Source organism: Crocuta crocuta, unplaced genomic scaffold (assembly GCF_008692635.1).
Source record: "Crocuta crocuta isolate KB4526 unplaced genomic scaffold, BGI_CrCroc_1.0 scaffold7, whole genome shotgun sequence".
Taxonomy (NCBI): domain Eukaryota; kingdom Metazoa; phylum Chordata; class Mammalia; order Carnivora; family Hyaenidae; genus Crocuta; species Crocuta crocuta.
In genome coordinates this window covers 2,646,707-2,660,035 of record NW_027531904.1, presented here as the reverse complement: position 1 = coordinate 2,660,035, position 13,329 = coordinate 2,646,707, and the positions used below count along the sequence as shown (strand labels likewise).

Below are 13,329 nucleotides of genomic sequence, written 5' to 3'. Positions count from 1 at the left end.
AAGGCCCCCCCCCCCCCCAAATAAAGAGAAAAAGAGAGAGAAAACACAATGGTTTAGACTCTATTAAGAGACAGTATACCCAAGTCCAAAATGGGGACAGCCCTACCACTATGTGACAGCTAGACCTCACCAACAGGATGATGTTCGTTCCTAGGTAATGTTTACCTTTTATTTATTTTTAAATGTTTATTTATTTTTGACACACACACACACACACACACACACACAGGATCCGAAGGAGGCTCCAGGCTCTGAGGTGTCAGCCTAGAGCCCAGTGAGGGACTTGAACTCACGAACGGTGAGATTATGACCTGAGCCGAAGTCAGATGCTTAACCGACTGAGCCACCCAGGCACCATGTCCTAGGTAACATTTAGATTAAGAACTGATATGAGGTGCCTAAGTGGCTCAGTATGTTGTGTCTGGCTCTTGATTTCATTTTGGGTCAGGAACCCAGGGTCATGGATCGAGCCTTGCATCAGGCCCCGTGCTGAGCATCGAGCCTGTTTGGGATTCTCTTTCTCCTCTCCTCCCAACTCCCGCCCCTCACGAACTCTCCGTAAAAAAAATAAAATAAAATAAAATAAAAAATAAATTGAAACACTGATAAACAGAAATGCGTGTGTGGTAAGGAGGTCACGACAGTGGAAACCCTTGAGATACATGTGGCTTTTGCAGAGGTGGAAAAAATGAGTCTGAGGGCGGTTGTAGATTTGCTCTTTGCTGATCCAGAGGTAGAACAAAAAGCCCACTGAGTGGAAGCCACAGAGCTTTACTCTAGACTTCTGGGCAATGGGTTAGCAGCTTCCTAAAGTAACGACTGTCGCTTCACCAGAAGGGGTGGCACAAAGTCTGAATGACTGTCCAGAGGTTTCAGAAAAGATGTACATATAGAAAGGGAAGTGGGACATTAGATAACCCCAATGTCTCTCTTAATTCTCAGTCTATGTTTGGACAATAATTGTGTGTGTGTGTGTGTGTGTGCGCGCGCGCGCGCGTGTGTGTGTGTGTGTGTTGAGGGATAATGAGAAGAGGAAGTTTATTCTTACCTAAACTAGTTAATTATTGATCATTAATAAATTATTTGCCCCCAGATTAGCTGGGAATCTTAGAGGAAGGGTCAAAGGAGCATCACACTGGAATACTGGTCATGCACTGCTTGGTCACTAAAACTACCTTTTCTCTTAGTANGTCTCAGAAATAAATAAAACATTAAATTAAAAAACATTTTTTAAATAAAAATAAAAAGAGACATTTAGTGTGGGGGGGGGCAGATAGTTTGCAACTTTGTAGTGGAAACAGACATGTTAGCAGACAATTTCAACACACAAGCACACAAACGATGCGACAGGGCCCACAGATCAATCTGAGAATGTTCAGCTGAAGGAAAAAAAGTGACCTTAGGCCATTTTAATCTTGGTCCAAGCTATTTCTGAGTGTTTAGTTCAATGGGAATAGCCCTCCCTCTAAGGGGCGACTGCTGTGTGAGTCAGACAGCTATCAACCCTGCGGCTGATACCCAGCAGTTCGTGAGAACTGAACTTGGAATCATGGGTATTCTCGACTCCCTTCCCCACCGCCCCCTATACACATTAGGAGAGTATGGACCAGCTTAGGTGGAGTTGGTGGGTGTAACCTTTCTATTGCTCCCTCTTTCCTCACTTGGAAAAATCGAAAACTCCATTTCATGGTTGAGGGGAAACCAGGGGGCTGGCCAGGGAAAGAAAGGGCTGTTGCAGCAACTATGCTGAGCTGCCGACTCTCCAGCAGGCAAACAGACCATGTCCACATTCCAGACTGGAAAACAAACCAACTCGAGACATTCTAATGGAAAATTCACAGGGAAGATCCTGCTTCAGCCCTGGTAGGAAGAGTTCACCCAGAAAATCAATCTGAGCCAAGACTCCAAGGGAGCACAAACAGCTGGGGTAAGACTGCTGTGTGATACAATCCTGACTGTGGAGTTGGGGCGGGGGGCGGGGGGTGAGGTGGGGAAGGGTATGAAAAGAAGGGATAAGGGGGAGAAAATTACCATAACCATTATACAACCACACAAGTGGAGGGGGGCCCAAAGCCAAAGCCCTCTGCCGCATGTCCTTCTACACGCCCTCTTCCTAATGAATAACATGGAGCAACACGGGAAGGTACATGTAAGAACCATGAACACTGACTGGTTTTAGAGTCAGATCTATCTGGCTTACAGCTAGGTCTGCTTACTTTTAGTACAGAGATCCCAGGCAAGAAGTCATTTAACCCCTTAAGTCTCCATTTCCATACCAAATGGATGAGTGTACCTCCCAGAAGTAGCTGTAGCCACAGTTTGAAATAATTTATACAAATAGTCACCAGGACTCTGACCCTCAGCACCCAGCAGGTGTGGGATAAACACCCCTAACGAAGTTAAAGCTTCATTAACCCATACGGTGTGATTTCACAAGTACCTAAGACGGACAGTACCTTGAGGTGAGCCAGTCCTATTTTATGACCCATACGTAATTCTGCCTATAAATTTCTGTCTCCTGAGACATTAGCTTCTTTAAAAGCTAGCAAAACATGTCATTTTTAAGATGCTCTCTAGTCATTTGGGTTTTAAATTATATATATGCAAACAAATTACAGTAGGGAAAGGGAGGAAAGCCATCCGGCAGCACCCACCGGGATTTGCTGAACCACGCTAACCATAACACATTTGTATTTATTTGTAGTTAAATAAATTTGTATTTATCCAGTACTGAAGAATATCCAAAGTGATTTTAAAACATATTATCTTCTTTGGTTTCACACTATTGCTCTCTTGAGCTATGTTTATAAAGTAAAAGAAATCTCTAAGTTCCAAATTGCCTAGAATTCACCAAACAATTTACCTAACACCAAAATCTCAAGTCTGAAGTCCCAAAGCACAATCCAGGTCCCAGATTTTGCTGCACTGAGATTTAAAAAGACTCACTCTAAGAAGACCAAAGTGGTTATGCTTGGGGCTGGAACGTGTGTTTGTGTGGTGGGGGGTGGGGGGTTGGGGAGTCAACAAAATTCAAGATGATGTCTTGGGAAAAATGCTCAGGGGTTCAAAATTCATTTCTTTAAATAAAGAAATTAAACTCTCGTGTGTGAAGAGACTCCTTGTGAACACTCAAGTTGTAAGACAGCCTCATTTAACCCTTCCTCATGGCACACAGCTTTGCTATTTGGATGGTCAGGGGTAATTACCCTTCTGGAAAGTGCCCACAACGGCTCAAGGAAGCAAAATATGGTGCGCAGTATACTTTTAAGTACAAGATTCTAGGGGGATGGGTGGGGGAAGTGTCAGCTAAGTCTGTGAGCAGGGTCAATCTTATAACACGCAGAGGCTCTGAACACAACCATCCGAGACAAAACTAGAGGAAAACACATTTCGTATTTGTCCCCAACACTTCCTTTGGAGTAAAGTCAGAGTTGAGAGTCACTAGGAAAACTCTTGGAGATAGAGGATTTGGACAGTTTGCCTTTGGATTTAATACTACTCAAGGCATCCACAGCTAAACTGTTTCTATAAAGACCAGTCAATGAGGACTCAGTAATTTTTAAAGCAGGTCAGTAAAACCCGTGAAGGTAAACAAAGGCGTCGTTGAGTCAGGTCGACTCAAGAGCCCAAATTACGTTCACATGGCAGCTCTAGGCCAGGCACAGGGACTTACAGGTACAAGCCATGTGATTCAACACCCCCCATTGAGGAAAGCCTGTGGTGCTGTAGAGCTGGAAGAAAATAGCCCAGCCATTTGGGAACATTCCTCACTTGACTGTGAATTAATGGCTTAACCTGGGTAAAAAGCTGGGCATCCTGACTACCCACAAATCATGTGCTGTGTTGTGAACAAGTCAGGTCTTAGCAGTTGACCCTCACCTGTTGTTAATAATACATCATGGGTGTTTAATATAATCTGGGTGTTACTAATACCTCCATTGCTGACAGTACTCCCAAGGTTGACGGTTCTCAATCCTGGCTGTGTAGTGGACTCACCAAAGGAGATTTCAAAGATTCTGAGGCCTGGCTCACACCCCAGGCCCAACTAAATCAGGATCTCTGGGAGCAGGACCCAAGCAGTAGTGTACTTCTAAAGCCCCCAAAAGAATCTCAATGCGCAGCCAAAATTGAGGGCTCTCAGGTTTAGCTCTTAATATTTACAGTTTTACCAGACTGAGAAACCATTATCATATATGCACACACAGCAGAGAGGCCTTCACAGAATCAGTAAGTCCTAAAGATACACGTGAAGACCCACTACTAAAATGGAACTTGGGTAATGAATTACATGACACTATGCATTCTCAGGGAAGACAAAATGCCTACAAACCCAAATCGCACTTACCCCCTCTTCTGACTTAATGGATGGCCTGGTCAGGAAGGACAGACCTCTGAAAACACTGTTACTTAGAGGGGGGACTCCAGCGCTAGGATACGGACATTTTTTGATACATTTATTCAAGCAACTGGAAACTGGAAAATTGCTGCTCACCTGGGCTCTGTGTGGAAGCCAAAAGAGATGCGGCGTCAGGGCATGGCTTTACTGGACACCAGCTTTCTCGGTTTATCTGAAGGGAAAGAGAAACAGGTCGACATTGAGACAGTGAAGTAATGTGGGATGATGTTATAGGTGCTGCAAGTGTTATCTATTATACCAACATTCCTACCCTTTTCTTTAATACTTTATTATAAAGTAGGTAAAATTATAGCAAGGAAAAAAAATCCCTTTCACGATACAATCAAGGCGTGCCACACTCAGCTAAGGCTCTGAGGAGACCGTTAGTAAAAGCAATAGGATACACAGAGAGGAAGATACACATAGAGGAAGACCTCCAGAGGGCCAAGAGTGAAAATAATATAATAATAATATATATAACATGTAACATAATAATAAAAAGTGATAGATGAAATGCATCACAGTCTAAAATACATATTTGATCTCTTCACTGACAAGTTGAAAACATACAAAAGTAATTTCTATTTATTCAAGATTTACCGTCTGCTGGGTATCAGGTTAAGATTCTATGTACGTTACCCCACTCAATCCCAGCTGCACGAAGTCTGTATTACCTGTACCCAGAGAACAACTAGCCTCAGCAGAGTTGCTGAGGTCAGATGACAGGACTGGCAATGGCATAAGTCTATGTAAATCTAAAGCACATTAAGAAGAAAAGACTCCCTTAAAATAATTTTTAAAAGAAATTTAGTCTTTACAATAGTCAGTCATCTTATTAACATCATTACCTACTTTCACTACATTTAAGATAATATAAAATTACCATAAGAGATTTCAAAAGTCATCTCTCCCGTAACTGATAAAACAAGTAAACACAAAATCAGCAAGAATACAGAAAACTTGAAAAACGTTACCAAGCAGTTTGATCTAACCAACCCATGCAGAGCAATTCACCCAACGGCAGCAGAATACGCATTCTTTTCAAGTACACATGGAACGTTCACCACAACAGACCATATTCTGTGGCATAAAAGAAGGCTCAAATTTGAAGATTAAAATCATACTGCGTATGTGCTCTGTCCACAAGAGTATCAAATCAGAAACCAAAATGAGAAGTTACCTGGAAAAACCGCAAAGATTTAAAAAACAAAACAAGACAAAAAACCACACAGAAACCGATGAAAAAATCCATGAATTAAAGAAGAGATCTTAAGGAATTATTCTATATTAAATATTAGAAAACATCTCCAACTGAAAAATTCAAACATCACATATAAACATGTGAGATCCAGCTAAAACAGTGTTTAGAGCAAAACTTAGAGAACATTAAGTACCTATATTAGAAAAGAGAGGTTGCAAATTGATGATCTAAGCTTCTAAAACACTAGGAAAACAGGCCTCAATGAAAGAGAAAACAAAAAATAAAATGAATGAAACCACAGCCTGGTTCCCTGTATCACTAAAGCTCTCGCTAGACTGACCAAGAGCAAAAGTGACAAACTGCCAGTATCAGGAACTAAAGAGGTCATCGTCACAGTCCCTACAGATGCGGAAGGGATAACAAAGGGCTATTATGAACAACATTACTGTAACAGATTCACAAGTTAGATGGAATGGAAACATTTCATGGAGGACACAAACTACCAAAATTCGCTCACGAAGATAAAGATAATCTGAATACCCTTATTCTATCAAAGACATTGAATTTAGTTAAAAACCTTTCTGTAACGAAATCTCCAGGACCAGAGGGGCTTCAGTGGTGAATGGCACCATACATTAAAGGAAGAAATAATATCAATTCTACACAAACTCTTCCACAAAATACAAGAGGAAGGAACTATACACAGCTCGTTTTTATGAGTCCAGCATCATCGGGACACCAAAACTAGACAAGGAAATGGTAAGAAAACATAAATCAGTATCCCTCAGGAACACAGATGCAAAATCCTGAAAAAAAATTAAGACACTGAATCCAGCAACATAGAAAAAAGATCAAGTTGTCATGGCCAAGTTCATCCCAGGAAGGGATAAGAAAACAGTTTCATCGAATTTGCTACATGGGATAAGGCAGAAAGCTCTAGGACATTCTCTCAAACAGCAACTGTTTGACAAAGAAGGAAAGCTGCTTGCAAACCTAGATCTACATGAAACACAACAGTAAATCATTCGCTCCTTTTGACTACCTGACCATTAGAGAGAGGACAGGAGCCAGGGACCAGGGGCCACGCATGTTTCGGTTCCTGGTATGTTACAAACCCATGCCAAAAATTTCACAGTGATCCTGAATGGTCACCGATCTTCACTGGTTCCCTGAGATTATGCAAACTAGGCTCTTTAAAAAGTAATCTGAGTGTCCCCAAAAAGTGACCTCAAATTCAGTAACTATAACAACCATACCTTTCAAAGAATTCGAACAGCAAATTTTCTTTAAAACAAAACAAAATATTCCTTCAGAGTAGGATTTCTTTATTGAAAACTGCATCTCATCTGAAATGAGCCAAATTTCACCACAGTGAAATGCTTCCCTGCTAACAGTAGCAACAAGGGCCCAGAACTACGATACTTCAGGAGAAAGCGACATTTTGAGGCTGAAAGAGAAAAAAAATTGCTTTTCTTCCTTTTATTCCCCAAATAGGAAAAGACTGCATGAATACAGCACAAATTTAAATAATTAACAGAAGCCAAAAAGCTGAGAAGTTCCTTTAAAGTAGTGAAGCTCTGACTTTTCATGACCCTGTGGTCTCCTTCTGTGACCTTCACCAACTTCAGCCAGCATTTTAGGAGACTTTGCTAAAACGCTACATCTTAGAATAGTTTTCACTGCCTTTTCAATTCCATGGCCAATGAGTAAACTGAACATTCTTTGCCTTCAATATGTAAGGGACTAATGGACTATACTTTTCATGTCCTTTTAGGCATTTGCATGTTATAAAAAAGAAGTTAACAATTTGTAAAATAATATATAATATATAAGCAGTTCATAATATGTTAATATAAACATGTTTATTTAAAATAGTGTTTTAGTAAAAATTAAAAGATATTAAAACTATTTAAAATAATGTAATAAATATTCAAAGAATGAAATTAAGATGAAATCAAATCTCTAACAGAACACACTCATTTCTGAAATAACTGTGGTGAGAACATATTAATGTTGGAAGAACATTCTTCATGGGTCTCTCCCATCTCTCGTCTTGAGTAAAGGCACTGATCATCCTTTTGTTCTAAATTATCTTTTCAAAAATGTTTGTGTATCGAACAACCTTGGCAGATAGACATATTGTTTCTTTCTGAAGCAAAGGGCAGGTTTGTCTACTGTCCAGCATAATAAAGATAATGTCTCAGTCAAGGGCAAAGATCAAGCGGGCTCACTGCTCATTGTAAGAACTGAAGTTTCCTAAGGGCGTCCACCTGGGCGTCCTCTGGGCTGTCCCTGGGGAACTTGGGAAGCAAGGGAAACCAACAAGAAACTGATCCCTATGGTGCTTTTTGTGCAATGAGTAATAAACTCGTTTGTCCCTGACCTGGGAGCCCTAGGACTTCAGGCAGCAGCCATGGAACTGTCAGGTTAACCTGGTAGCTGGAAAGTAGGGTAAAATCTCAGACCCCTCAGTTTTGACAATTAGTATAGAGTAAATAGTATAAAAAAACATTTAAAACACAGGGGCAGGCAGTTTCTTGATATGATGACACCTATCTGGTGAAAAACCTTAATCTGATTCAGTTTTTTCACTGCATGATCATGCTTGAATGAACATAAAGACACAATATCTATTTTAACTTTTCTGCTGTTTCCCAAATTTTCTTTACAAATTACTTTTTGATTTTTACAACTGATTCTGGCTAGCCTTCTATTTTGTACTAACTTTAGGTTGACCGAAAGGTTACAAAGATAGCCCTCTCCCACCAGTATCGCCAATGTTAACATCTCACATAACCCTAGCACATTCGTCAACAGTAAGACCCTGACATCGGTCTGTTACCATTAACTAAATTCTGGACTTGATTTGGATTTCATTTCTCTTTCCAATAATGTGCTTTTCTGTTTCAGGATCAAAACCAGGATACCACAGTGCACGGAGTGTGACTGTGTGTGTGTGTGTGTATATGTGTGGGGGTGGTAATTTGACATTTTAACATCTTTACTGAAATGTACTTCATATACTCTAAAGCTCACCCGTTTACGTGTATGATTCAGTGGTTGAGGATATTTGCAGACTTGTAACCATCACCACCGTCTAAGTTTAGAACATTTTCTTCATGCCAAGAAGACATTCAAGCCCCACCCCGACCTCCATTTCCCAGTTCTGAGCAATCATGAATCTACTTACTGTCTGTCTCCATGGATTTGCCTACTCCAGACACTGCGCATAAACGGCATCACATATCACATGGTCTTTTGGGACTGGCTTCTTTCAATTAGCAGAGTGTTTTCAAGGTTTTCCCATGTTGTAGCACAGATCAGTACTTCATTCCTTTTACTACCAGATATCATCCCTCTGTGTGGGGATACCCTCATGTTATTTGTTTGTTCGTTCATTTGTTGTTTTCACTTTCTGGCTGTTTGGAATAATGCTGCTATGAAAATCCTTACACAAGTTTTTGTTTGGACGTGTTTTCGTTTCTCCTGGGTTTACACCTAACGAGAGAAAGTGCTGGGCCATGTGGTACCTTTGTGTTAGATACTGTTAAGAACCACCAGACTCTTCCAAAGGGGCTGCACCAGGTGAGCTCCCTGCCAGCAGTAAACGGCTGTTTTCTTGTTCCTCATCTGCGCCCACACTGGTTATTATTCTTGTGCACCTGACTGTGACCATGATAGGGGGTGTGAAGTACTATCTTATAGGAGTACTTGTTTTTTGAATGGAAAAAATATTTTAATCTGTTGGTTACTTTCTCAGAATGGAAGACAGTATGAAGATGGAATGCTCTTCAGGTTTGTCTCCCTACTTATTTAAAGCCAAAAAAAAAAGGTATTTAAATACCTTCTAAGTATCAAATTCTATGCGAAGCCTTAAAAGCAGAAGTAGTAAAGAGCATGCTCTGAAAGGACTCCCAGTTTGTGAGAGAGACGTGAAAGTGTTCCATTCCTAACTCCTCGCACACAGCAGGCACTCACACGTGCACTGTCACCGGCAGAAATGAGAACCTGAGTGAGCAGACCACTCTAAGGAGCAGCTGTACTTGAAGTGCCGCGAGCCTGAAGTGACCCCGGCAGAGGCAGGGGCCAGAGCAACGGCGCTGTGGCCTTCTTCCGCTCCAGACAAAGGCGCCACTCAACACAGAGCGCGCCAGGCAGAGGCGGCCACCCCATGGCAGAAGCAGAAGAACTCAGGGAGCTTGGTTTCGCAGAAGTTAAGGAAGCAGAGGGCAGAAAACAGAAGGTGGCTCCATGGTGCCCACCACCACAGAGAAGTCAAAACCAATTTGAAGAAGGAAGATGGAAGACGAAGACGACGAAGACCAAGAACAAGAAGCTGCTGGACTGGGTAACTGAGGTTTCTCATGACTCTGGGAAGACCAGGTTTTCACAGGACAGGTGAGATCAGATTAAAGCTGTGAAACATCTCTTTATCTCTCTAGATTCATGGCACTTTACAGTTTATAAAGTAACTGGCCGCTGGATGTGCCCTTTCTCCTGTCCGACGAGGAGGCATGATGTGTTCTGGGAGAGGAGGCCACACATACTGAGTAAGGCTCGATTTGGGGAGAGTGTCTGGCTGTGGACCGTACCGTACTGGTAGCTGTACCTGCTCCAGAGACCAAGCAGCACATCTTTATTCCTTGGGGAGGGAACTGCTAAGTGAAGTGCATGGGTCGAGGGGAGTGCTTCTTGAATAATCTTTGAGCTCATTAACCTCCGGGATTTTACAGAGAACCAACAGCGAGAAGAGGAGAAGAGCCTTCGGGGCTCTCACCCTGCCGCCTTCACCAGATCCGTAAACACACACAAGTGAAGTGACTCCAACGAGCGAGAAGCTGCGGCTGCGTCTCCCCCACGGGCCCCCTGCTTCCGTCCAGCGCTCCCCCCCCAGTCCACGGGCACCGCTTCGTGCTTTCTTCTTCACCTTGGAACTCTACAACTCTTGAAACAAGTTTTAGTAACCATATTAAACTGGAAAAGATCTGGCAAAGTGCATTTCAGATCTCTGGAGAAGATTAGCTGGAAAACAGTCACTGTTTACTTTAGACAAAAATATTTAGAAACTAAAGTATTATCAAAAAGAAACAACATATGGGATGGTGGGTGCCAAGTTTTTGAAAATCAGGATGCTGTTAACTGAGAGAAATGTTTTGGGGGGCGGGGCTCTGCCCAGGTCCCGGGGCCTGTGTCAGTCACTGACAGTTAACAAAAAGGGATGTGCTGAGGAGATGCACTGTCTCCACAGACACAGGACACTTAGGAGAATCTGGCCATGATGCAGTTTCAGCCAGTTCCCTCTTCCAAGTTAGGATTCATTTACAAACATTTAAGAGTAAAATCTACATTGAAAAATAGTAAGGTTTCAAGTAAATCAAGACTTTTTCACCAGGGCAGGCTGGGGAAATCTGGCATAAGAAGGCCTCCCTCAGCTCTCTCATGGTCAGCTAGACGCGGATCCATCCCACAGAGGTTAAGGAAGCCCCTAAAATAACAAACGATAATTTCTGGCTCAGATATTTGAGAAACACTTAACAGAGCTGGTGGCATATGAGGTGGGCCTTGTAAGGCGAGCAGTACACTTAGGAGAGAGAGGAAGAGAGGCAAGGAGCTCCAGCCATGTGAAATAAAGGATGAGCCAACGACACTTCAGAGCTGGAGTTCACTGCCTTCTATGGCACGGACTCCTTCCAAGAACCCGAGGGAAGCCGTGGAACCCGCACCAGAAACATGCATGTGTGTGTATCCACTTGGCGGTTCTGGAGCGTATCCTTGGAGCCCAGAGAGGAGACCTTTCCCTTAGACGTCTCCCAGGAGCACAGGAGGCCCAGAGGGTCCCAGAAGTATAAACTGAGGAAGGACGAACGGGAGATGCGGCCACAGTGAACCAGGCTTTGTTCTCGAGCGAGGGCGGGCCCTCCCCCCAAGCACACCAGCGGGGAGGGAGAGCAGTACCCTGCCAGGAACACAACTCTGGGAGAAGGCTGAGTGAGAAATGGGGTGGCGGGCAGGAGTCCGCGGCCTCGCCTAGTGGCAGTGCGCGCCCGGGCCTGGGGAGGCGCCCTCTGGAGACAGGCAGCGGAGCAGAAAGCTGGCACAGAGGGCAGAGTCCACAGAAATAAAAAAGGGGGGTTCCCAAACCCACCATTTGACAAACGGGAAATCCGGTGGGCAGGAAGATGACACCTATTCTATTTGGCTAAGTGAGTCTGAGGTGTTCAGGCATCACTCAAGTAGCTGAAGAAGGCTGTGGATCTTGAGGGAAAGGCTGGCTGCTGGCTGCATTTGCCACTGAGGTACCAGGTCAGATGTGCCCGGGAGCCAAGGCCCAACACGCAGGGAGAAGGCCCTCCGAAGGCAGCGCTCCTGCGTGCGGGACGACACACAGGTGGGCACAAAGCAGCCTGGAAAGCTGGTACCTCTGAGCCCTTACAAACATCACCTGCAGAAAAGTGAGCGTGTGTCGGGGAAATGCACATAAATCAAAACCACGATGAGAGGCTACGTCAGTGCTGTTAGGACGGCTGTCATCATCTCCTGGACTCCAAGGAGCCACTGAGAAAACAAGTGTGGGTGCAGGTGCGGAGAAACTGGAACCTTGTGTGCTGCCTGTGGGAATGTGGAACGTGGCGGTCACTGTGGGACAGTATGGTGGGTCTTACGAAAATTCCACAGGGAACGGCCATTCGATACGACAACTCCACCTCTGGGTAGATACCGAAGAGAATCACAAACAGGGACGTGGACAGGTACTTGAACACATGTCCACAGTAGCATCACTCCCAACAGACAAAAGGTGGAAAGTCCATCAGCAGATGAATGGATAAATGTGGTCTACACACGTAGTGGAACCCCCACTCAGCCTTCAAAAGCAAGGAAACCCCGACACATGCCACCGTATGGATGAACCCTGAAGACATGATGCTCAGTGAAATAAGTGAGTCAGAAAGGACAAACACTGGACGATTCCACGTCTATGAGGTAACCAGAGTCATCCAACTCACAGACAAAAAAAATAAAATGGTGGTTTCCAGGGACTGAGGGGGAGGGAGAAACAGGGAATTATTGTTTAATGGGTGGAGACACTGCTTGCAAAGACAGAAACGTTCTGGAGATGGATGGCGGTAAAGGGTGCACAACAATGTGACGGGCCACTGAACTAACTGTACACCCACACGTGGCAGATTTTATGTTACCTGCAACCTCCCAAGGATAAAACAAGACGAATGCGCAGCAATAGAGAAGAGTGGTCAAGTGGCTCACACAGTGAGCAGCAGAGCTGGAGCTCTGGCCAGATCCTACCAATCATGGTCAAAGCCATTAACCAGAAGGCAGACTGCATGTGCACTGAGTGTGGAAAGAATGTCAAAACATGTCTCAGCATTTTCCATCACATTCTGTATTCAGTGGCAGTGGCAGCGAGCATATCGTCTTCTTGTGTGAAACACAGCACGCTTACTATAGAGGTCAGCTGCCTAGGACATATAAACCCGATTACAAAACATCTCCCCCTCCTTCTGCTGGGTTTCGGAATCTGATGTCACAGATAAGTCTGCCCAGTCTCGGATCTGTTCTTAAACAACTCTTTCTCACTCACACCAAGAGCCAACTTACAGGCCACACTATGTGGCTACTTCAGATACATCGCCGAGCCATAAGCATAAACATGGTAACACACCTGTTCTCCTGTTAGTCTTTTTTCCAAAAAGCGACGTCTAAGATGGAGATTTTT

The 13,329-nt window shown here is 43.7% G+C and overlaps 1 protein-coding gene across 1 annotated transcript in view; it reads right to left on the bottom strand.

Moving 5' to 3' along the window:
* AKAP13 (A-kinase anchoring protein 13) overlaps positions 1 to 13,329 on the bottom strand; it is a 236,886-nt gene that overhangs the window by 90,671 nt on the left and 132,886 nt on the right. The window contains exon 11 of the mRNA XM_077774252.1: positions 4,493 to 4,568. Within this exon, the coding sequence (XP_077630378.1) occupies positions 4,493 to 4,568 (76 nt within the window). The remainder of the gene's footprint in view (positions 1 to 4,492; positions 4,569 to 13,329) is intronic.